This window comes from Pristis pectinata, chromosome 6, assembly GCF_009764475.1.
Source record: "Pristis pectinata isolate sPriPec2 chromosome 6, sPriPec2.1.pri, whole genome shotgun sequence".
NCBI classification, from domain to species: domain Eukaryota; kingdom Metazoa; phylum Chordata; class Chondrichthyes; order Rhinopristiformes; family Pristidae; genus Pristis; species Pristis pectinata.
The window spans coordinates 103,561,244-103,583,948 of NC_067410.1; the positions used below are offsets into that span (position 1 = coordinate 103,561,244).

Consider the following 22,705-nt stretch of genomic DNA (forward strand, 5'->3'; position numbering starts at 1 on the left):
TTGGAACGAAGGAGAATGAGGGGTGTCCTTATGGAAATATTTAAAATTATGAGAGGCATAGATAAGGTGGACAGTAACAGGCTCTTTTCCCCAGGGTAGGGGAGTCCAAAACTAGGGGGACATAGAGTTGGAGTGAAAGGGGAAAGATTTAAAAGGGACCTGAAGGGCAACTTTTTCACACAGAGGATGGTGAGTATATGGAACGAGCTGCCAGAGGAAGTGGTTGAGGCAGGTACAATAGTATCATTTAAGCAGCACTTGGATGGGTACATGGAGGGGTGGGGCTTAGAGGGTCATGAGCCAAATGCAGGAAATTGGGACTAGCTGGGTAGGCACTGTGGTTGGCATGGACTGGTTGGGCCAAAGGGCCTATATCTGTACTGTATTGCTCTATGACTATGACTCTATTCTTAAATGGTTAAGGAACTTCTCAATGAGACTCCGCCCCTGTTCCGGACTTATCAACAAGAGGAAGTAACCCTCTGCAATCTTCCCGGCCAAGATATAGCCAAGATTGCTTAATCACTCCTAAGACAGCTCCTTCATTCCAGGAATAAATCCTATGGTGCATTCACTGTTAATATCTTCCTCTGATATGGAGAGCAATATTGTACACAGACCCCAAATATACTCCTGCTCAGCAATGCTTTCACAATTTTTTTTACTGTCCTATTGTACCTCATCTGCCACCTGTTAGCCCTATCACTTGACCTCCTTCCACCCCCCACCCTTGTACAGTATTAGCTTAAATCTCGGTGCAGTGCTATTTATCTGATCCGCCGAGACCACCTGATGTTACCCCAATTAAGTTGTAGCCATCTCAACGGAATGGCTGCTTCCTTTGCCATTCCAGAAAGTATACTTGTTTCCCACTAAACTCTTTGAGCCATGCATAATTCACTTTGTTAATTTGCACATGGTTTGCTAATAATGCTGACCTTATTTCCTTCCAAGATTTATTTTAAATTTTGCCATTAGCTCCTCAAAATCTCTCAGCAGAAGCTAGTTCTGCCAATGTGGCTGGTTCCTACATGAACCATGACTACTGGTTCCTCCCCTCCCATTCAGTGTTTCTGTCTATCCCTGAGTGGCTATTCTGAACATTGATGTGAGGCAGGCGACATAGCCTTTGGGAAATAATCATGATTGTTCAGGATAGAAAATGATTACAGGTGGTCAAAACATTCTATATTATTGAGTTTTAAAAGTTCATTATTTAAAAAGCTCATCAAATCCAAAACGCAGCCATGAAATTTCACTAAAGAACTTATCTTGCTATGATGCACTATTTAGGTAAGGACATTTTTTTGGATATGGCAGCTATGCTGCTGAATTGTAGGAAGCAATGATTTGATTTGCAATTTTTGTGTCTTGCATTAGATTTGCAGAGGCTTGACTTTCCCTAAAGAAAAGGGGAAAATATTGAATTTTACCCAACAGCAAAATATCGTAAATGTTTAAAAAAAATTTGAAATAGTTCTGGAAGTATTTTGTTTAAGTAGCATATGTAGAGGGAGAAACACTTAGTGTGCTGGATTAGGCCTAACCTGGTTTGTGCCTTGTATTTGCTTCCAACAGGATGCCAGTAGTTGCAATTACATTTTACAAGTCATTTCCAAGTTGCTTTGGCAACCCCACAGAGCAGTCTGCAAGTGGTGACCAAGTTTTGGGCAGTGGAATCCAAAGCCCTGTCCTAGGCCTTCTAGATAGCTTTCTGAAGCTTATACCGTTGAATGTTTCTTCTGTCTCTTCATGTTTCCATGATAATCACGTCTTTTTAAAAATGGTTGAAGTGCTTTTAAATTTTGGAAAAGATGTAGATTTAAAAACATCTGTCTTTAAAACTGCATTAATTAAAATAAAGGAAAAAAGGCACATCACGTACTTTTTGTATGAAGAATCCTGATCAGAATCAAAATTTAAAACAAAACAGCAGATGCTGGAAGTCTGAAATGGAAGCCTTCGGGATATACTCAGCAGGTTAGGCAGCATCTGTGGAAAGGGAAATACTTGTCTTCTGATGGGTCTTCGACCTGAAATGTTAACTGTTTCTTTCTACAGTCCTTCCTGACCTGCTGAATGTTTCCAGCATTTTCTGTTTTTTTTATTTCAACATGCCTAATTAAAATTAGTTGCTTCAGAATGCATGCACATCCATAATGCATTGAAGTCTGGAATGTGCTGAGGCTAGCACTTCTGCTAGGCATCAACGTGATCTGGCTCGATTTTCTGGATAATGACTCATCAGAACTGGGGAAAAATGGTATTTTGATTTTAAGATGCATGGAAAGAAGAGAGATATGGAGAGCTCAAGGTAAGTTCTGTAATAGGGTGCAAGATGGGTGAATAGTAGAAGTGATGTTGCTAGGTAAAACGTTGGTAATAGGGCAAGTTATGGAACAAAGGGTAAGTCTGGAGGAGTTATTAACAGGGAAGCAGAATAATTATGCTAAATAACCAGAAAAAGAGCTGGTGACAATCACTTAACATTTTATCTGAAAATGTTAAACTTGATGTTTAGTCTGGAAAGCTGCAATATGCTAAGTCGGGAGGTGTTGTTTCTTAAGGTACTTTAGGACGTTGTAGGATGCCTCTTACCTCTGATTCTAAATTTTATCCTCTTGCTGTTTCTGCAAGCTTTTTTCAGACTGAACTTGATCTTGGTAGCAACAGGCCATGAAAATGATTTAGTTCCATAAAGTGGGATGGCTATAGGGGAAAAATTGAGACAAATTCATTTCCTTCTGATATTTCTTTGGCAATCAGTCAAACTATGGCTTACATTCATTTGGTAATTATTTAAAATTATGTGGAAGCAAAAATAAATACAAGGATTAACAATGAACCCCTTAATTCTCTCAAGTATTGAAGCTTTAGTGAGAACTGCATAACAAAGACTTTTATTTATGAAATGTCTTACAAATTCTGGATGATTCAAAGCATGTTACAGTAATGTACTTCTCAAATGTTAGCTCTTTTATATTGCAGAAAATGTGGCATGCAACTAATTACTGCAAATGGCAATGCGTTATAATGACCAGACAATTTGTTTTATTGGTTGAGGGATACATCTTGGCCAGGATACTGGGAATTTTGTTCTCCAGTTGTCTTCAGAGGAGATTCAATGATACTATTATATCCAACATGCAGGGTATATAGGGCCTCAGCTTAATGCTTCATCCAGAAGACCGAAATTCTGACACTACAACGTTCATTATAGGTTGTCCTTCTAACTTGGAGGAAAGAATGCCAAGTTTCTTTTTCAGTATAATTGAATTTTAATTATGCTGTACATTGCAAATTACTAAATTGAATCATATGAATGACTGAACTGGCTGAAGGCTTAATGCATCATTTATCTTTGTTTGGCCTTGAGCAGAGGCCTATCAAAGAAACAGAACAGCATCTTGTTTGGGACTAGTCATCCAGATGTTGTCAATCATGATTGACTAGGTACTTGGTCTGCTGTCTGTGCGTTTGGCCATTCTGACGACATGTAAACAATGAATTATTCAAAATATTAATTAAAGAGTTCAATCAATTCACCTTCATTTATTACCCATCCCTAATAGGTATTAAGAAGAGAGTAGTGTCACGAACCAGCAACAAAAGAAACACACTGAGCATGATTCAGTGTTAAAAACTATTTTATTAATCACTACTTATGATAATACGTAAAATAAAAGTAAAAATGTTAGTATGTTAGAATTCAAAAATGTTAAACCTCGAACATTAACCCCAAAACTAAACTCTTCGTGTGTGTGTGTGTGGCAAAGTCCAAAACTCCCGGTTCCGGAATGGTTCTTAAAGTTCAGTTCCGCAAGCCATAAGGTGAAACATGAGCAAGGGCTTCTTCAACAACCACCGTTGTCAGAAGATAAGACGTAGATGTAGAAAAACAGAGAGAGAGTACATACGAAATCCAAATGTTCCACGATGGAACCCAAACGACACTCCAGTGTTTACTCGGTAGTGACTTCCTCACCCCGAAAAGCATTCGAATCATGGTCGTCCACACAAATACCTGTTTCCTTCTACAGGTCAGCAACAAAGTGAACTCCACCGGATTACTTCCAACTTCCATACATGGATTTCAGCGGCAGACACAGTTATTGTTTCTCATCCATCGATAGAGAAAACTAACAGGCTGGTGTCTCTCTCCCTTCTCTCTCTCTCTCTCTCTCCTTCTAACTTCTTCAACAACGTCATTACGTCCTTTATGTTCTATTGACGTAAGCACGCCCCACACACACATACACACACACTCTCTATCTTAAAGGGACTTTCACTGAGTCCGTAACAGTAGTGAGCCATCATCCTTGAGCAGCTGCAGTCCTTCTACTGAAGGTATTCTTATAATATTGTTGGGTAGGGAATTCCAGGTTAAAACCCACTAGCAATGAGGTGGTGCTAATCTATTTCCCAAGTTAGAATAATGTGCAGATTAAGTTGCAGTTGGTAATATTCCCATATCCATGTGATCCTTGTTCTTGGTAGTAGAGATTGCAGTCTTGGTGTACCTCACTGAATGACAGTAATGCATGTTGAGGATGACATGCTGCAGCCATGGTACATTGGGGTGTAAGGGAATGAATGTTAAGGGTGATTGGGGTGCCATTCAAATGGGATGTATTGGCCTGAGTGGTGTTGAAGTTCTTGAACATTACTGAAATTGTACTCCTCCAACAAACCTCCCATGAGAGTGGAGCTAATCTTCAGAACTAATGGAAAATTGTTCAACTTGCATTGACTATGGTGAGCTTTGGGAGTTGAGCTGAAGTATGCAGCTGGCGCTTGTGTTTGTGCATGGTCAGAGACCAACCTCCAAGCCAATTTTGACTTGTTACCTGAAAACAAAGACCTCGGACATGGCAGAAAACTTGCAGCCTACCAGACAGCAGTGATCCCTCTCCTCCTATGTGCTTCTGACACCTGGACAACCTTCAGTGGGCTCTTGAAAAATGCCACCAAAGCTGCTTCCACAAAATCATCCAGGTTCATGGGCAGAATAAGTAACACTGACTGTGTCCTCTCCCAGGCCAACATTCCCAGAATGAGCTCGTAGTTATACTCAGTTCACTGTGTTGTGCAGGCCTAGTTGTTTGCATGCCTGAAGTTAGTCTCCTAAAATAGACACTGTGTTCCAAGCTCTGCTGTGGGAAGAAGTTACCAGATAGACACGGGGGGGGGGGGGGGGGGGGCGCGCGGTGGGAAACTTTGTTCAAAGCCTCCTTGAAGAAATGCAAAATCCCCTCTGGCTCCTGCAAATATCTGCCCCATGCCCATGACTGCTCAGAGTGGAGAAGGTTGTTCAGAGAATCTTGGGGCCATGCATGAGGAGCACAGAGGCCCTGTATAAGCAGTGGAAGGAACACACCACCTCACAAACTACCCCACTGGGCACTGCCTATCCCATCTGTGGAGGAGTTTGTGGTTTCCACATTGACCTAATTAACCACTCCAGAAACCACAAAATCAAAGTGGAAGCAAGTCATCCTTGATCCTGGGGGAATACTTTAGAGTTCACATTTCCTATCCCCTTCCCCACCTGGCTTCATCTGCCCATCATCCCCCACTTCTCCTGCTTCCTCCTATCACCTACTGGCTTCCGTCTCACCCCTCTGTCTCATCTCTACGTACTGGCTATCTTCCCTCTACACCCGCAATCCTGATGCAGGGTCTCAATCAGTTTTTTGTTCCAGATTCCAACATCTGCAATCTCTTGTGTCTCCAGACTTTCACATGATATGAAGAAATCTTCTAGGGCTGGTCTAAATTGTGAGGTTAAGGCAATGTATTTGTTGTTAGGTTCAGCAAATAATTTAACGGTCTGAAAGAAAATAATCTGTCCCTGAAGTAGAACTGTCCATTTGTTCATTCAGTACAATTTTACTTTCCAAAAGATGTTTGAAGAACAACTAAACCATTTTAGTGAACTGGCCACCCTAATTTCTTTTGAAAGATAATCAAACCCAGTTAAATTGGAGGTGTTTGGGATGCATGCTACCCTATAGCCATGTTGTCAATAGCAATGTAATGAAATGTCCTTTGGGGCTATTGCATTTTACATAGTTGAACAATGTTACATAGCTGTTGTTAATGTTATTGCTTTTGAGTAATCTTCATCTCTTTAATGCAAACGCAACCAGTCTAATCTCCTTGCGCTATTAAACCTTCAGTGCTTATTGTGGACAGTAAAAAGCTATCACTATTATTAATGTCTTATTCCAGTACTTCCTATTCACTCTACTCACTGCAGGTTAAATCAAAAGAAACCTAAAATCCCTATTTGAGATTTATAAACTGAGCCTTTATATTTTAATATAGAGGACATTGTTGGTACTTTGCAGTAATGCTAACTTTTTATTCTGTTCGCATACAGACTCTTTTCCCACCCCGCCGCCCCCACCCCACCCCACCCCATCCCCGCCACTCCCTGTTCAACTACTTTGTTCTGATTCAGTGGAACAAAAAATAAATTTGGATGCAAAATTCAAATTATTCTTGAAACTGATAACCTTTAACTGACAGACTTCTGATGCATGAACATTTAAGGGGTAAACATTTTACTGCTTATGACAGCCTGGCTATCAATCTCATTTGGATGTGATGCAATTAAACTTTGAAGTATCTGATTGTTCACTTGACTGGGTTCCTTTTGCATCACTACTTTGTCATCACAGTCCCTTAATTTCCCTCTTCATTCCAACTGGACTCCCACAATGTAAACATGTGGCACACCACTTCACCTGTTCATTCCACTGAGCAGTAATGCATTGTCATGTGTGTATCGATGAGCTGGTATAGCTATGAATGATGTGTCCAAATGTAATATTTCATATTTGTTCTTTAATTCTCTTGAATAGGTATTGCAACCACTTCTGAAGATGATTTTGCCATTGGGGTTATTGATTTTATCTGCCTCGCAGATTCATGTAAGCTTCATGGTGTATTTTGTTGCTTTACTCCATTTGTGGCCTGTGGAAGGCGACATCATAGCAGTAAGTATGACCTTTTTTAAAATTAAAAGGAAAACCAATAAATTGCAAAAATTTCTTAGAATAATTCTTACTGCATCAATTTCAGAAACTGTGTGTGTCAAACTGTAGACTGTATTTTTATGGATAGAATTCCTAAACAGCCTGTTAGGGTCCCTGATAACTTGCTTTATTGGCTGATTCTATTTTAATGTTGTTGTTGGCATCAGTCACTGAGTTGAGAAGGGAGGAATGATCAGTTATGCTCTATGAAATTAAGTATGGGCAGTACTTCAGTGGTTTGGATTATGAACCTGCAATCCAAGGCTCCTGGGTTTCACCAAATTAACTTGTAAATTGCACTTTAGTACAATTTAAGAATTTCTGGTTTGGAGCTAGAAACAAAAATGATCATGATGTTTGTTATATTGTGAAAATCAAACTGGTCCATATAACACTTGAAGACTCCCATGGCCATCTGAGCCGACCCACATGCAACAGAGTCCCATTCCATATGGTAGATTCTACATTTCAGGTCTTCAGGTCTCCAAGTACCCCTTTTCCATCAATCAACCTACGGCTGGTTGAAAATGGTGGTGAAGTCTGTCATCATTGAAGGCTATTTGAAGATGAAGCCCTCAGACTTGGTACAAAACTCATGGTCTATCAGGCAGCAGTGATCATTGTCATCCCGAACACTTATGAGACTTCGACTGTCTGCAGCAAGCACCTCAAGGCACAGGAAATAGAATACCAACACTAAACAAACTAACGCTAGCGTCCTCTCCCAGGCCAGAATCCGAACCCCCAGTTTTGAGGCCCTAGTTACAATCAGTCAGCTACGTTGAGGCAAGATATGTCTTTGGCATGCCCAATGTCAGACTTCTGAAACAGGCACTCTATTCCAGTCTCTATGGGAAGAAATTACTAGCAGTCAGAGGAAGAGATTCAAGGATGTGTTCAAAGCCTCCTTGAAGAATGCAGCATTCCCATTGACTCCTGAGAATCTCTGGCCCGTGACTGCTGAAAGAGAAGTAGTATTTAGGATGATATTGAGAACTCTGAGGCTATGCATCACAAGTCCATAGAGGCCCAGTGGAAGGAGTGTTCAATCACCAACCTGCCCATCTTGTCAGGTACCACCAACCTCATCTGTGGAAGAGTCTGTGTTTCTTGCTGTAGCTTCTTCAATCATCTCTGAATCCACAAAATCTGGATAGGTTAGTTATTCTCGGTCTCAAGGGACTGCCTGAGAAGAGAGTGACCATCTTCAGGGCAGCTAGAAATAAGTAATAAATAGTTCCTTTTGTGTTGTCTGTCATCCCAAGAATAAATTTGTTAAAGAAGGTTGCAGAATTCTTACCACTATTTTAAGATGTTTCTTAATTAAAACGTGCATTTGTTATTTGTTTCCTTGATCATGAAGCGCTTCTGGGTGGATCTAAAAATCTCATGACACTTTCAAAGAAAAGTGGGTACATTTTCCTGCTGCCCTGGCCAATATTTATTCCTCAATAATATCACTAAAGAGTTTCTCTGATCACTTTATCACTGCTGTTTGTGGGACCTTGCTGTATGCAAATTGACCACTGGGTTTCTTGTATTACAACAGGCCGTATTTAAAGAAAATAGTTAATTGACTGTAAAGTGCTTTGGAATGTACTGATGTTACAAAAATACCTCTTGCATTGTTACAAGGCTAGCTTACAGATTTCAAAATGATTAGCTTTGTGTCTAAATGATAAGTATAAATGTAATTGTTAGCTTGACTACCTGGGGTTCTAATTCTTTGGATTAATGTTTTTTTCAGTATTCCATTGATAATCAAACACAGAATTTTGATGATCTCCCATCAAGATTTGGTTACCGTCTTCCTAAAGATGGCTTAAAGGTAAAATATTATAATTCATTAGAGGATTAGTGAAGGGGTTTTAAGAAAATTGTTGTCAATTTAGAGTAAAATTCCATCAATTGGTTTCTTTTTACTGTTGTAAGCTCTGTCACAAGTCATAAGCTCGGCAATTCCTTGCCAAATATCTGCTTCTTCATCCCCGTCCTGTGGCATATATCTTAAAATGGAAAGACTTTGTCACCTGCTGTGGTAGTTCCTTAAGTGGCTTTGTGAATTTTTATTTTGGATTGTTTCTAGGATATTTTACCACATTAAATGCATTCGATAATTGCAGATTGTTGTAGCATCAGTTCTGCCTAGATGCCAGATCTCCGACAGTTAAAATTATTCTGAAACCTTCTGGAGAAGCTCCCATTTCCTGCTTATTACATCCTCTCAGGTGCAGAGATGAGTTTGGGAGATCATTTTGGTAGACTACAGGTATGAATCTGTAGTCTATCAGAAGTGCAAAGATCAACCATCCTGACCATGATTTCTTCAAAGAATTTCAGTTTTGATCCAGAGAAATGTGAGGAAATGCATTTGGAGACATGCAACAAAGCAAGAGGATATACAGGATGGACTGTAAGAAGCAGAGGTGTACATGTTCATAGATTGTGAATAGTAACAGATTGATATGGCAGTTAAAATGGCATATGGAAGTCTTTTCTGTAGTCAAAGCATAGAATATGAGGGTAAGTCGGTTATACTGGAACTGTGTGCAAACTAGTTGGGCTACAGCTTAAGTAAAACATGTAACTTGGTCATCATATTTTTCGGAAAATGTGACTGCACTGGAACAGAGAAGGCTGAGGGGCAACATAACCGAGTTGTATAAAGTTGAATAGGTAGGACTGATTTCTTTTGGCAGAGGTGTCAAAAACCGTGGTGGACCGATTTAAAGCACTTGGTAAAAGGATCAGAGGGGAGATGAAGAAAATATTTTTCACACAGAGGGTGGCAGTGGTCAGACACTTGTGCTGCTTGAAAGGGTGGTAGAGGCAAAAACCCTCATTGCATTTAAGTAGTACTTGGATATATATTTGATGAGCTGTTAGCATCCTTGCAGGTCACCTAATGCTATAAAGTAGTATTATATAAAGTAGCTCTTTATTGATTGACACAGACCTAATGAGAAAATGATCTCGTTCTATGTTGTAAATGTTCTGTAATCCTGTGAAGTAATCTTTCAGATCAAAATTATGAAAAATCATTAACAAGGTTTCCCAGTGTTATATGCTTTTCTGTATTCATTTCTCATAGAAAAGTGTTGGTCAATTTTTGTCTTTAAGCAAAAATTAGGGCACTTAGTTAATGGACAAGAAACAGAAGGAATAAATGGGTCATTTTACAGTGGTGAGGCTATGATTAGTGTGGTGCTGCAGGGATCAGTGCTAGGACCCCAGCTGTTGAGTTTACATTGATGATTTGGCTGAGGGGACAAGTGTAATATCTGAGTTTGCTAATTATACAAAACTGGGTGCCGATGTGAGTTCTGAGGAGGATCCAGAGAAGCTATAGAGGGGAAGGTTAAGTGAATGGTTAAGAACACAGGAGTAGGAAAATGTTGGGCATCCACTTGGGTAGAAAGATCCAGAAAAGTTTGAGAGATTGAGAGGTGTTCAGAAGGAGTTGGGTGCCTTTGTACATCAGTCATTGAAAATTAACCTGCAGTTGATGCAAACAATGAGGAAGGCAAATAGTATGTTGATATGAAATTGGTAGAGGGAAATGTAGCTGTGACAAAAGATTAGCCATGAATGTTGGAGCTTATACATGGGACTGAATGACTGACTCCTGCTACTCATGCCAAAAATAAACCTAATTACCACTTGAGAGAGTTTTTTTTATTCTTTGCTGTACTTTCTTCATGGTAGCCTTTTAAATGAAATAAGGTTTTGAATGAAAATTTGATTCCAGTATTTTTCTCTTAACTGGCACCATTTGTAAGCCTACCAATGTAACCCATCCACAGAAGCAGTTTCAGATTTACACTGGATTTGTTTTAAATTGTAGATTGATTGTAACGACTTGATTTTGTCTTTCTTTTTCAATCTTTTTATTAGTTTTCAAATTAATACAGATTAATATATAACATCAATGTTTGTACATGTAATACAAAGAGATCGGGAGAACAATCATGGCATGGATAATCATAAATAACAAAAAGTATATTAAAAAAAATCTATAGATCCAACGATCTCTTAGTGAATGAATATAATATAAAAGAAAGGAAAGAAAAAGATTTATTATAATATACAAAAGAAAGAAAAAAAAATCCCCAAGACAATAAGAAAATTTATAAACAGTATATCAAACCAAACTAAGCTAAGGAAAAAAAAAACTCAAAAGAAAACAAACAGGAAAAAAAAACTGGACTAAAATTTCTCAGTAGAAACAGAGCAATATTATGTCGTCAACTCCATTCCTCTAAGTTGAAAGGTTATTAGACTTGATTTTGTCTTGTCCTGAGTTTAGAAGGTATCATCTAACAGTCTCCAAAATGATAAATTATAATTATTTTCTCTGCCTGAATCTTGAATAAGGGAGTAAAACCTAAAGGTTAGAGATTGGTCATTGGTAAGATTGGAAAACTTTCTTTTAAACCCAACAGATGGTGGAGATATTTTTCTGCCAAAAAGTTTCAAATGTTGGGGATCAATTGAAATTTAATGTTATGGTACAGGCTGATACTGCCTTTTTGGTAGTGCCTTGTATGCCTTGAGAGTACGATTAGGTTGTCCCTGGTAAATCAATGAACTCATTAGGAAAAGGAGAAAGTTCAGCAGTCTCTGACTGCTGTTGCATTTTCCATTAGCAATATGCCACAATGAGCCAAACCATCATATCCACTGCAGCTACCCAGCAGAGGTTCAGACCAATATATTTTTCCAGCTGTGCTTAGTGACTCATGAATAATGAATGTGAGAACTTTGCATTGTAAACTATTTTTTTCTTGCTATTGGATTCAGAAACTTGTCAACTGCAAGCAAATGAAAATTGTATATTTAGTTGTGCTAATCTGCGTGTTAGGTTGATGTGGTAGCCTTGTTTTGCCACGTGTATTGCTGGAGTAAAGAATTGCTCGTCAGATGGTTTGATTACTTGCAAGAATGGCAACGGTCCAGTAAAAATCATCACAGTATGTTAATAATAAAACTGATTGGACCAATAATGAAAACTGTCCTGCTAATGAACTAATTTCCAAACTTTAAAAGCTCTATTTTTACAGCCATGTTTCTGTACTACTTTGGTCATTGAGAAGTTGTTAGCTGACGTGGCAGGTAGGGGGAGGTGGTGGCGGAGAAAAAAATTAGTGCTGGCTTTTGCTCAGTAACAGCACTCCTGCCTCGTAGTCATGTGGTCTGTCCCACCCTGGAGACATGAATGTATGATGTAGATTGATACTTCTGGAGAGGGCCTTTTGAATAGGACATTAAATTATATTGGGTTTGGGGAGGGAATTTGTAGTTGGATAAGTCCTTGATAGTGTAGTCCAAGTTAAGGGGTAGGAAATGGAAAGCTTTCTGATCAGATCTGGAATTAGTCAAGGCTGCACCCTCTCCCCTGTCTTGCTGAATCCATTGGGAAGGTCACAGTCACCTGAGCTGTTTTCCATTTCTTCTGGAGATTGAAAATGGATTGCATCCGTAGAGGCAGAGTACAGAAATCTCCAGAGAAAGAAGGGATAAATGTACTCAATGTGGCCCTCATTCTTACAGTTATCCTTGTATGTTTCTGCATCAAGCTGTGCTTTGACCTTGGGTACACAAGCACAAAGTGTCACTCCATACGTAGAATATTATATCACAGCCCTTCAGCCCATGATGTTGTGTCAACCTTTTAACCTACTCTAAGATTAATCTAACTGTTTGCTCCCACATACCCCTCCATTTTTCTGTCATCCATGTGCCTATCTAAGTCTCTTAAATGTCCCTAATGTATCTGCCTCTACCAGCACTCCTAGCAGCGCATTCCATGCACCCACCACTCTGTGTAAAAAGAAACTTACCTCTGACGTCCTACTACCCCCACCCCCCTCCCCCCCGTACTTTCCTCCAATCACCTTAAAATTATGCCCCCTCGTGTTAGCCATTTCCACCCTGGGGAAAAAGTCTCTGGCTGTCCACTCGATCTATGCCTTTAATCATCTTGTACACCTTTATCAGGTCACTTATCCTCCTCCTTTGCTCCAAAGAGAGAAGCCCTAGCTTGCTCAACCTATCCTCATAAAACATGCTCTCCAATCCAGGTAGCATCCTGATAAATCTCCTCTGCACCCTTTCTAAAGGTTCCGCGTCCTTCCTATAGTGAGGCGACCAGAACTGAACACAATATTCCAAGTGTAGTCTAACCGGGGTTTTATAGAACTGCAACATTACATTGCGGTGCTTGAACTCAATCCCCTGACTAATGAAGGACAACATACCATATGCCTTCTTAACAACCCTATCAACTTGTGCAGCAGCTTTGAGGGATCTATGGACGTGGGTACCAAGATCCCTCTGTTCCTCCACACTGCTAAGAATCCTGCAATTAACCCTGTATTCTGCCTTCAAATTTGACCGTCCAAAGTGAATCACTTAACACTTTTATGGGTTGAACTCCACCTGCCACTTCTCAGCCCAGCTTTGCCTCTTATCAATGTCCTGTTGTAACCCCCGACAACCTTCTACACTATCCACAATTCTACCACCACCTTCATGTCATCAGCAAACTTACTAACCCACCCTTCCACTTCTTCCAAGTCATTTATAAAAATCACAAAGAACAGTGGTTCCAGAACAGATCCCTGCGGAACACCACTGGTCACCGACCTCCAGGCAGAATATGCTCCATCTACAACCACTCTCTGCCTTCTATGGGCAAGCTAATTCCAAATCTACACAGCCTAGTTTCCCTGGATCCCATGCCTTCTGACCACCATAATTCCCCCTCCCCCATTTAAGTGCTTTCCCATATGATCTGCTCCTATTCCTCTCTAAGGTAAGGGTAAAGGTCAGGGAGTTGTGGTCACTGTCTCCAAAATGCTCACTCACCGAAAGATTTGACCAGGTTCATTGCCTAGTACCAGATCCAGAACGGCTTCTTCTCTAGTCAGCCTGTCTACATATTGTGTCAGGAATCCTTCCTGGATACACCTAACAAATTCCACCCCATCCAAACCTTTTGCACTAATGAGGTGCCAATTAATATTAGGGAAGTTGAAATTACCCATGACAACAACCCTGTTGTTTTTACACCTTTCCAAAATCTGCCTCCTGATCTGTTCCTTAGTGTCTCTGTTGCTACTGTGGGGGTGGGGGGGGGGGGGGGGAAGTCTATAGGATACTCCCAATGGAGTGATTGCTCCATTCCTGTTTCTGACCTCCACCCACACTGACTCAGTAGATGATCCCTCCAGGACATCTTCCCTTTCTGCAGCTGTGATACTATCACTGATTAGCACTGCCACCCCCCCACCTCTTATCTCCCTCCCTGTCCCTTTTGAAACATCCAAACCCCAGAACATCCAGCAGACAATCCTGCCCTTGTGACAGCCATGTCTCTGTTATGGACACAACATCGTAGTTCCATGTACTGACCCATGCTCCAAGTTTATCACCCTTGTTCCTGATACTACTTGCATTAAAATAGACACACTTCAACCCATCCAACTGACTGCAATTCTGCCCAATCAACTGCCTATCCTTCCTCAGTCTCTTTACACATTGCATCAACCTGTACACCGACTGCCCCATCCTCTGACCTGTCACTCAGGTTGCCATCCCACTGCCAAACCCATCCCTTTTGTACAGGTCATACCTTCCCCAGAGGAGATCCCAGTGATCCACTAATCTAAAACCCTGCCCCCTTCACCAATTTCTCAGCCACACATTCATCTACCTAATCAACCTATTCTTACCCTCACTGGTGCGTGGCACAGGTAGCAATCCAGAGATTACTACCCTTGAGGTCTTGCTTTTCAGATTCCTACCTAGATCCCTATATTCCCTCTTCAGGGCCACATCCTTTTTTATACCTATGTAATTGGTACCAATGTGTAACACAACCTCTGGCTGTTCACCCTCCCCCTTTAGAATGCTGTGGACCTGATCTGAGACATCCCTGACCCTGGCACCTGGAAGGCAACATACTATCCGGGAGTCTCTGTCACATCCACAGAATCTCCTGTCTGCTCTCCTAACTATAGAGTCTCCTATCACTATTGCTCCTCTTCTCCCCACTTCCCTTTTGAGCCACAGAGCCAGACTCAGTGCCAGCGACCTGACCGCTGTGGCTTTCCCCTGGTAGGTTGTTTTTCCCCCCTCAAAACAGTATCCAAAGCAGTATACCTGTTACTGAGGGGAATGGCCACAGGGGTACTTTGCACTATTTGCCTATTCCCTTCCCCTCTCTTGACAGTCACCCAGCTACCTGCCTCCTGCAACTTAGGTGTGGTTACCTCCCTGTGGCTTTCCCCTGTACCTCCCTATCACTTTATTCTCCAGTATGAGCTGAAGGTCATCCTGCTGCAGCTCCAGTTCCCTAACACGGTCTGTAAGGAGCTGCAGCTGGATGCACCTACCACAGATGTAGCTATCAGAGAGACCTCCCACATCTGGCAGGAAGAACACACCACTGACCCTGGATCCATTGTCACCATCTTAACTAAGCACTAATAGACAAAGAAAGAAAGAAACTTGCCAGAAATTTACCTTATCCTCTTCTCACCGAAGCCTCTTGAGCTAAAGCCTCAGATCCCCACTCTAACACTGGTCCACTCCAACAATGGCCGCTCTGCTTGACCCTACCTTCTTTTTATTTCATACTTAAGATATCTCTTCTTCCATGTTGCAAAGGATGCTTGTCCTCCCCTCCCCTTTCCAGCATTTTGAAGGAATTATTCCCTTTTTGACTCTGGTTCGCTCTTCTATCTCCCATCAACCATTTTACTCTGACCGTACCTTCCCTTGGAACTGTAGGAGATGCAAATGGTTTTACATCTTCCCTTCCCAAACAATCTTTCCAGGTGAAGCAGCGATTCACATACTACTTCCAATCTCGTTTACTACATTTGGTGTTCACAATGTGGTCTCCATAATGTTGGAGAAACCAAATATGAATTGGGTGACTGCATTATGGATCATCTATGTTCGGTCTGGAGGGATGAACCCAAGTCTGCTATGTTGATTCTCCATCCCACTCTGACCTATCTACCTGTGGCCTTCTGCACTGCTGTCAGGAGATTGAATGTGAGTCTGAGAAGCAACACTTCTTACTTCTATCTGGGCATGTTAAAGTCTGTAGAACTTGATATAGAACTCTACAAAGACAAAAGGGACTGCCGATGCTGGAATCTGGAAAAGGGAACGCTGGAAGAACTCAGCCGGTCAAGTGGCATCTGTGAAGGCAAAAGGTGTGTGTCAATGTTTCTGGTCAAGTCCCTGCATCGGGATTGAGGGAAGAGGAAAGATTGTCTGTATATAGCAGTACAAGGGAGGGGTGGGACAGGAGCTAGTAGGTGATGGGTAGAACCAGATAAGGGAAGTAGGGGTAAGTCTCATAATGTGGTCTCCCCTCCATTTGGTGGAACCAAATATAGTTGAATGGTTAATTTACAGAACATTTCCTTTGAGTCTGCAAGTATGAATCAGAATGTCCAGATGCCCTTCACTTAAGTTTCCTTCCCATCCCATCCCCACTTTAACCTTCTACTGATTTCAAGGTCACCATTGCATTGTAACATTTGGCACACTTATGAACTCAAGTGTTGAGTCTACGATGCAAGTAAAAGATATTTCAAGTTACCACACCTCTACACCAATCCATTTTCCTTTGTTTCAGTTCCAGCTCTTTTCGCCTTGGACAATGGTTAATTTAATCTTGCTTGCATTCCACCCCATCGCAGATATTTTGTTTTTTTCCACCCCATTTCTCTATTTTCAAAGCTTAGAGAAGTTTTTCCTATTCTGGTGAAAGGTCATTAACATAAAACCTTAATCTTTTTTTCTCCACAGATACTGCCTGATCTGATTATTTAAAGCATTTTCTCTTCTTTTAAATGCTTAAAAATAAAACAGGCCCAAATAGAAATTGTTTCATTCTTGGCTGTTAGATTTGGTAGATTGAAACCTTTGTTTTCTGCAGTACAGCTAAAATATGTGGTCTGTAATTTGATGCATTTGTAAATTGTGGGCTTGCATATAAATGACTTTGAGTATGGATTGATGGCCCTCTGCAGGATTTGCTGAGAAATACTTTTGCTGAATAAGATGTCTTGTTCTTGTTTTAACAGCAGATGGTACTGCAGAAATATTGTTTTTTGGTGGGTTTGGAAGACAGACGATTGGAATCGATAATGAGGGATAGTCACATCAAAAGTATTTTACTCTAACCGTACATGACTTGGATTCTTATGTTTTTGGTTAATATGAACAGGCAAACATTGGAATTTATTAAAAACTTATTTTTGGTTCAAATCACAGCGAATGTTATTGTTTTCCTCATTTTGGAATGCAGAAAATTATGACTTTGATTTTATAGATTTGACAGCAGGCATAATTTATTTGAAGTCCTTTTTATCCTTTTGCTGCTCGGAAGCCTTTAAGCCAAATGTCCATCCACAAGGAGAACACAAGATGCTGGAGAAACTTAGTCGGTCAGGCAGCATCTGCGGAGGGAAATGGACAGTCAATGTTTCAGGTTGAGACCCTTCATCTAGACTGAAAGGTGGAGGGGAGATAGCCGGTATAAAAAGGTGGAGGGAAGGGGCGGGGCAAGAGCTGGCAGGTAATAGGGATAGGTGGATCCAGGTGATGGGCAGATTGGGGAGGGGTAAGTGGGAATAGTGACAGAAGCTGGGAGGTGATACATAGAAGTGACAAAGGCTTCAAGGTGATAGGAGAGGAAGGTGGAGCATGGAATAAAGGGAGGGAGCTGGGGAGGGCAGAAGTAGGGGAACCAGTGGGAGGAGTGTATGGGTGATGGGCAGATAGAGGGTAGGGGAGGGGAAGGAGACATGGTGATAGGGGCCAGGTGGATCAGGAAGAGAGAAAAGAAAAATGGGGTAGAGGGAGGAGCATTTACTGGATATTGGAGAATTCATTGTTCGTATCGCCAGGTTGAAGGCTGCCCAGGAGGAATATGAGGTGCTGTTGCTCTAGTTTGCATTCAGCCACACTCTGGCAGTGGAGGAAGTAAAGGACAGACATGTCGGTGTGGGAATAGGGAGGAGAATTAAAATGGCTGGCAACAGGGAGATCCAGATGGCTACAGTGCACAGTGAAGTTGCTCGGCAAAGTGGTCGCTCAGTTTGTGTACAGTCTCATCAATGTAGAGGCCACAACGTGAGCACCAGATGCAATAAGTAACACCGGTGGATTTGCACGTCAAGAACACAAGAAATAGGAGCAGAAGGAAGCCATCTGGCCTGTTGACCCTGCTCTGCCATTCAATAAGATCATGGCTGATCTGGCCATGGACTCAGATCCACCTATCTGCCTTCTCCCCATAACCCTTAATTCCCTTGCTATGCAAAACTAAGTCTGTCTAGGATAGGTTGAGTGAGCTAGGGCTTTCCTCTTTGGAGAGGAGGAGGAGGAGGAGAGGTGACTTGATAGAGGAGTACAAGATAAGAGGTATAGATCGAGTGTACAGTCAGAGACTTTTTCCCAGGGTGAAAATAGCTAACACAAGGGGGCATTATTTTAAGGTGATTGGAGGAAGATATAAGGGGGATGTCAAAGGTAATTTTTTTTCCCCCCCACACAGTGGTGGATGCGTGGAATGCACTGCCTGCAGAGGTTGTGGGGGGCAGACACATTAGGGACATTTAAGAGACTCTTAGATAGCCCTCCATTTCTCTATCATTCATGTGGCTATGTGGGAGGGAAGGGTTAGATAGACATTAGAGCAGGATAAAATGTCGGCACAACATCGTGGGCTGAAGGGCCTGTACTGTGTTGTTATGTTCTATGTTTAACTGTCTTAAATATATTTAATGAGGTAGCCTCTACTGCTTCCCTGGGCAGAGAATTCATTGGTTCACTACTCTCTGGGAAAAGCAGTTCCTCCTGAGAGTCATAGAGCACTACAGCACAGAAACAGGCTATTTGGCCCATCTAGTCCAAGCCGATTTGATCTTCTGCCTAGTCCCATTTACCATAATCCCTTTTAAACCCCTCCCATCCATGTACCTGTCCAAACTTCTCTCAAATGTTACGAGTGAACCTGCATCTACCATTTCCGTCCTAAATCTGTTCCTCCAAATCTTGAGGCTATGTCTCCAAGTTCTAGTCTCACCAACCAGTGGAAACAACTTTCCTGCCTCTATCTTATCTATCCCTTTCATAATTTTTTTATGTTTCTATAAGATCCCCTTTCATTCTGAATTCCAGTGAGTATAGTCCCAGGCAACTCAATCTCTCCTCATAGACTAACCCCCTCATCTCTGGAATCAACCTGGTGAACCTCCTTTGCACTACCTCCAAAGCCAGTACATCTTTCCTCAAGTAAGGACACCAGAACTGCATGCAGTACTCCAGGTGCGGCCTCACCCGTACCCTGTACAGTTGCAGCATAACTTCCCTGCTTTTAAATTCAATCCCTCTAGCAATGAAGGCCAACGTTCCATTTGCCTTCTTGATAGCCTGTTGCACCTGCAAAGCAACCTTTTACAATTCATGTGCAAGCACTCCCAAATCTCTCTGGGCAACAGCATGCTGCAATCTTTCACCATTTAAATAATAATCTGACCTATTTTTCCTTCCAAAGTGGATGACCTCGCATTTACCAACATTGTACTCCATCTGCCAGACCCTTGCCCACTCACTTAACCTACCTATATCTCTCTCTGCAGACTCTCCATATCCTTGGCACAGTATACTTTTCCACTTAGTGTTATCAGCAAACTTAGATATGCTACACTCTGTCCCCTCTTCCAAATCGTTAATGTATATCGTGAACAGTTGTGGGCCCAGCACCGACTCCTGCGGCACCCTGCTCACCACTGATTGCCAACCCATTTATCCCAACTCTGCCTTCTATTGGTTAACCAATCGTCTATCCATGCTAATATACAACCCTCAACTCCATGCATCCTTATCTTACGGATAACTTTATGTGGCACCTTATCGAATGCCTTCTGAAAATCAAAGTATACAACATTCACCTGTTCCCCTCTATCCACTGCGCTCATTATATTCTCAAAGAACTCAGTAAGTTTGTCAAACAGGACCTGCCCTTCCTGAATCCATGCTGTGTCTGCCTGATGGAACCACTTCTATCCAGGTATATTGGTTTATTATTGTCACTTGTACTGAGGTACAGTGAAAAGCTTGTCTTACAAACCGATCGTACAGGTCAATTCATTACACAGTGCAGTTACATTGAGTCAGTACAGAGTGCACTGATGCAGTACAGTAAAAACAATAACAGTACAGAGTAAAGTGTCACAGCTACAGAGAAAGTGCAGTGCAATAAGGTGCAAGGTCACTACAAGGTAGATTGTGAGGTCATTTTCCATCTCATTGTATAAGGGAACCATTCAATAGTCTTATCACAGTGGGGTAGAAGCTGTCCTTAAGTCTGATGGTACGTGCCTTCAGTCTCCTGTATCTTCTACCCGATGGAAGAGGAGAGAAGAGAGAATGACCCGGGTGGGTAGGGTCTTTGATTATGCTGGCTGCTACACCAAGACAATGAGAGGTAAAGACAGAGTCCAAGGAGGGGAGGCTGATGTCCATGATGCGCTGGGCTGTGTCCACAACTCTCTGCAGCTTCTTGCGGTCCTCTTTTTCTTCCTTAGTGATAGCTTCAAGCATTTTCCTGACTACAGACATTAAGCTAACTGGCCTATAGTTACCTGCCTTTGCCTACATCCTTTTTTATACATGGCATGGCACTTGCTATCTTCCAATCTGCTGGGGCCTGCCCAGAGTCCAGAGAATTTTGGTAAATTATCACAAGTGCCTCTACTATAACTTCCTCCATTTCTTTCAGTACCCTGGGATGCATCCCATCAGGACCAGGGGACTTGTCCACCTTTAGGCCCACAGGTTTGCTCATCACTACCTCTTTAGTGACAGCCATTGTATCGAGGTTGCCACCTCCCATCACATCCATAACATCTCTTTGGCATGTTAGACGTGTCCTCCACTGTAAAGACCGACCCCCAAATTATCATTAAAGGCCTCAGCCATTTCCACGTTACCCAATATTAATTCCCTCTTGTCATCTTCCAGGAGACCTACGTTCACTTCAGCCACCCTTTTCTGCTTTGTATAATTATAAAAAATTTCACTATCTGTTTTTATATTTTGTGCTAGTTTACTTTCATAATCTATCTTCCCTTTCCTTGTTGCTTGCTTAGTGGTTCTTTGTTGCTTTTAAGTTTTCCCAATCTTCCAGTTTCCCACTACTCTTGGTGACTTTGAATGCATGAGCTTTTAGCTTGATGCTTTCTTTTATTTCCTTAGTTATCCAAGGCTGGCTCTCCTCACCTTTACTGTCCTTTATTTTAACTGGAGTATACTTTTGTCAAACATTGAAAAATCTTTGAAAGTCTTCCACTGTTCCTCAACTGTCCCACCATATAGCATGTGTTTCCAGTCTACTCTAGCCAACTCCTCCCTCATCCCATAGTAGTCTCCCTTGTTTAGGCATAATACACTGGTTTTAGATCAAACTAATGCACCCTCCATTTGTATGAGAAATTCAGTCATACTATGATCACTCTTTCCAAGAGGATTCCTAAGGATAAGATCGTTAATTTTACCTGGCTCACTGTACAGGACCAGATGTAAGATAGCATTTTCCCCAGCAGGTTCCCTAACATGCTTTTCAAGAAAGCTGTCACGGATGCATTCTATGAAGTCCCCCCTCAAGACTGCCTCGACCAACTTGATTTGCCCAATCTATGTGGAAGTTAGTCTCCCATGACAACTGCCATTCCATTCTTACATGAATCAGATATTTCCTGGTTTATTGTCTGTGCCACTGTAATGTTATTATTCAGTGGACTGCTCAAGCCACATATTCATCCTACCTATGCTGCTATTCCTACTCTGACTAGCATATGGCACAGGTAGTAATCCTAAAATTATTACCTTTTGAGGTCCTACTTTTTAAATCAATCTCCTAGCTCCCTAAATTCAGTTTGTTGGACCTCATCCTGCTTTTTTCCTATATTGTGAGTACCTACATGCACCACAACAACTGGCTGTTCACCCTTCCCTTCCAGAATGCCCTGCAGCTGCTCAGAGACATCCCTGACCCTTGCACCTGGGAGGCAACACACCAACCAGGAGTCCCATTAGCAGCCACAGAAGCTCCTGTATCTTATCTTAATCTTACAATGGAATCCCCTGCCACTGTAGCTCTGCCACTCTTTACTCTTTTTTTTCCCTGTCCTCCTGTGCAGCAGAGCCACTCACGGTGCCATGATCCTGGTTGCTGCTGCCTTCCCCTGACGAGCCATCTTCCCCAACAGTATCAAAAGCAGTATATCTGTTTCGGAGGGAGATGACTCCAGGGGACTCCTGCACTACCTTCCTGCTACTGCTCTGCCTGTTGGTCACCCATTCCCTAGTCCTTTAAACTGCGGTGTAGCCAACTCACTGAACGTGCTATCCACAACATTCTCACGGATGCTCTAAAGTGAATCCATACGCAGATCCATTGCCATCATGCGGTCTGCCAGAAGCTGCAGCTGGACACATTTCCTGCACACATGGTCATCAGGGACACTGGCAGCCTCCCTGAGTTCCCACATTGCGCAGGAGGAGCATGACACAGGTCTGAGCTCACCTGCCATGACTAATGCTTTGAGGGAAAATAAACAGGAAAAAAGAATAAG

At 41.8% G+C, this 22,705-nt stretch overlaps 1 protein-coding gene across 1 annotated transcript in view; it reads left to right on the top strand.

Moving 5' to 3' along the window:
* LOC127571788 (E3 ubiquitin-protein ligase RNF13-like) overlaps nucleotides 1-22,705 on the top strand; it is a 211,809-nt gene that overhangs the window by 30,985 nt on the left and 158,119 nt on the right. Inside the window, 2 exon segments of the mRNA XM_052018493.1 lie at nucleotides 6,867-7,001; nucleotides 8,788-8,868. Of these exon segments, the coding sequence (XP_051874453.1) occupies nucleotides 6,888-7,001; nucleotides 8,788-8,868 (195 nt within the window). The 5' untranslated portion in view covers nucleotides 6,867-6,887.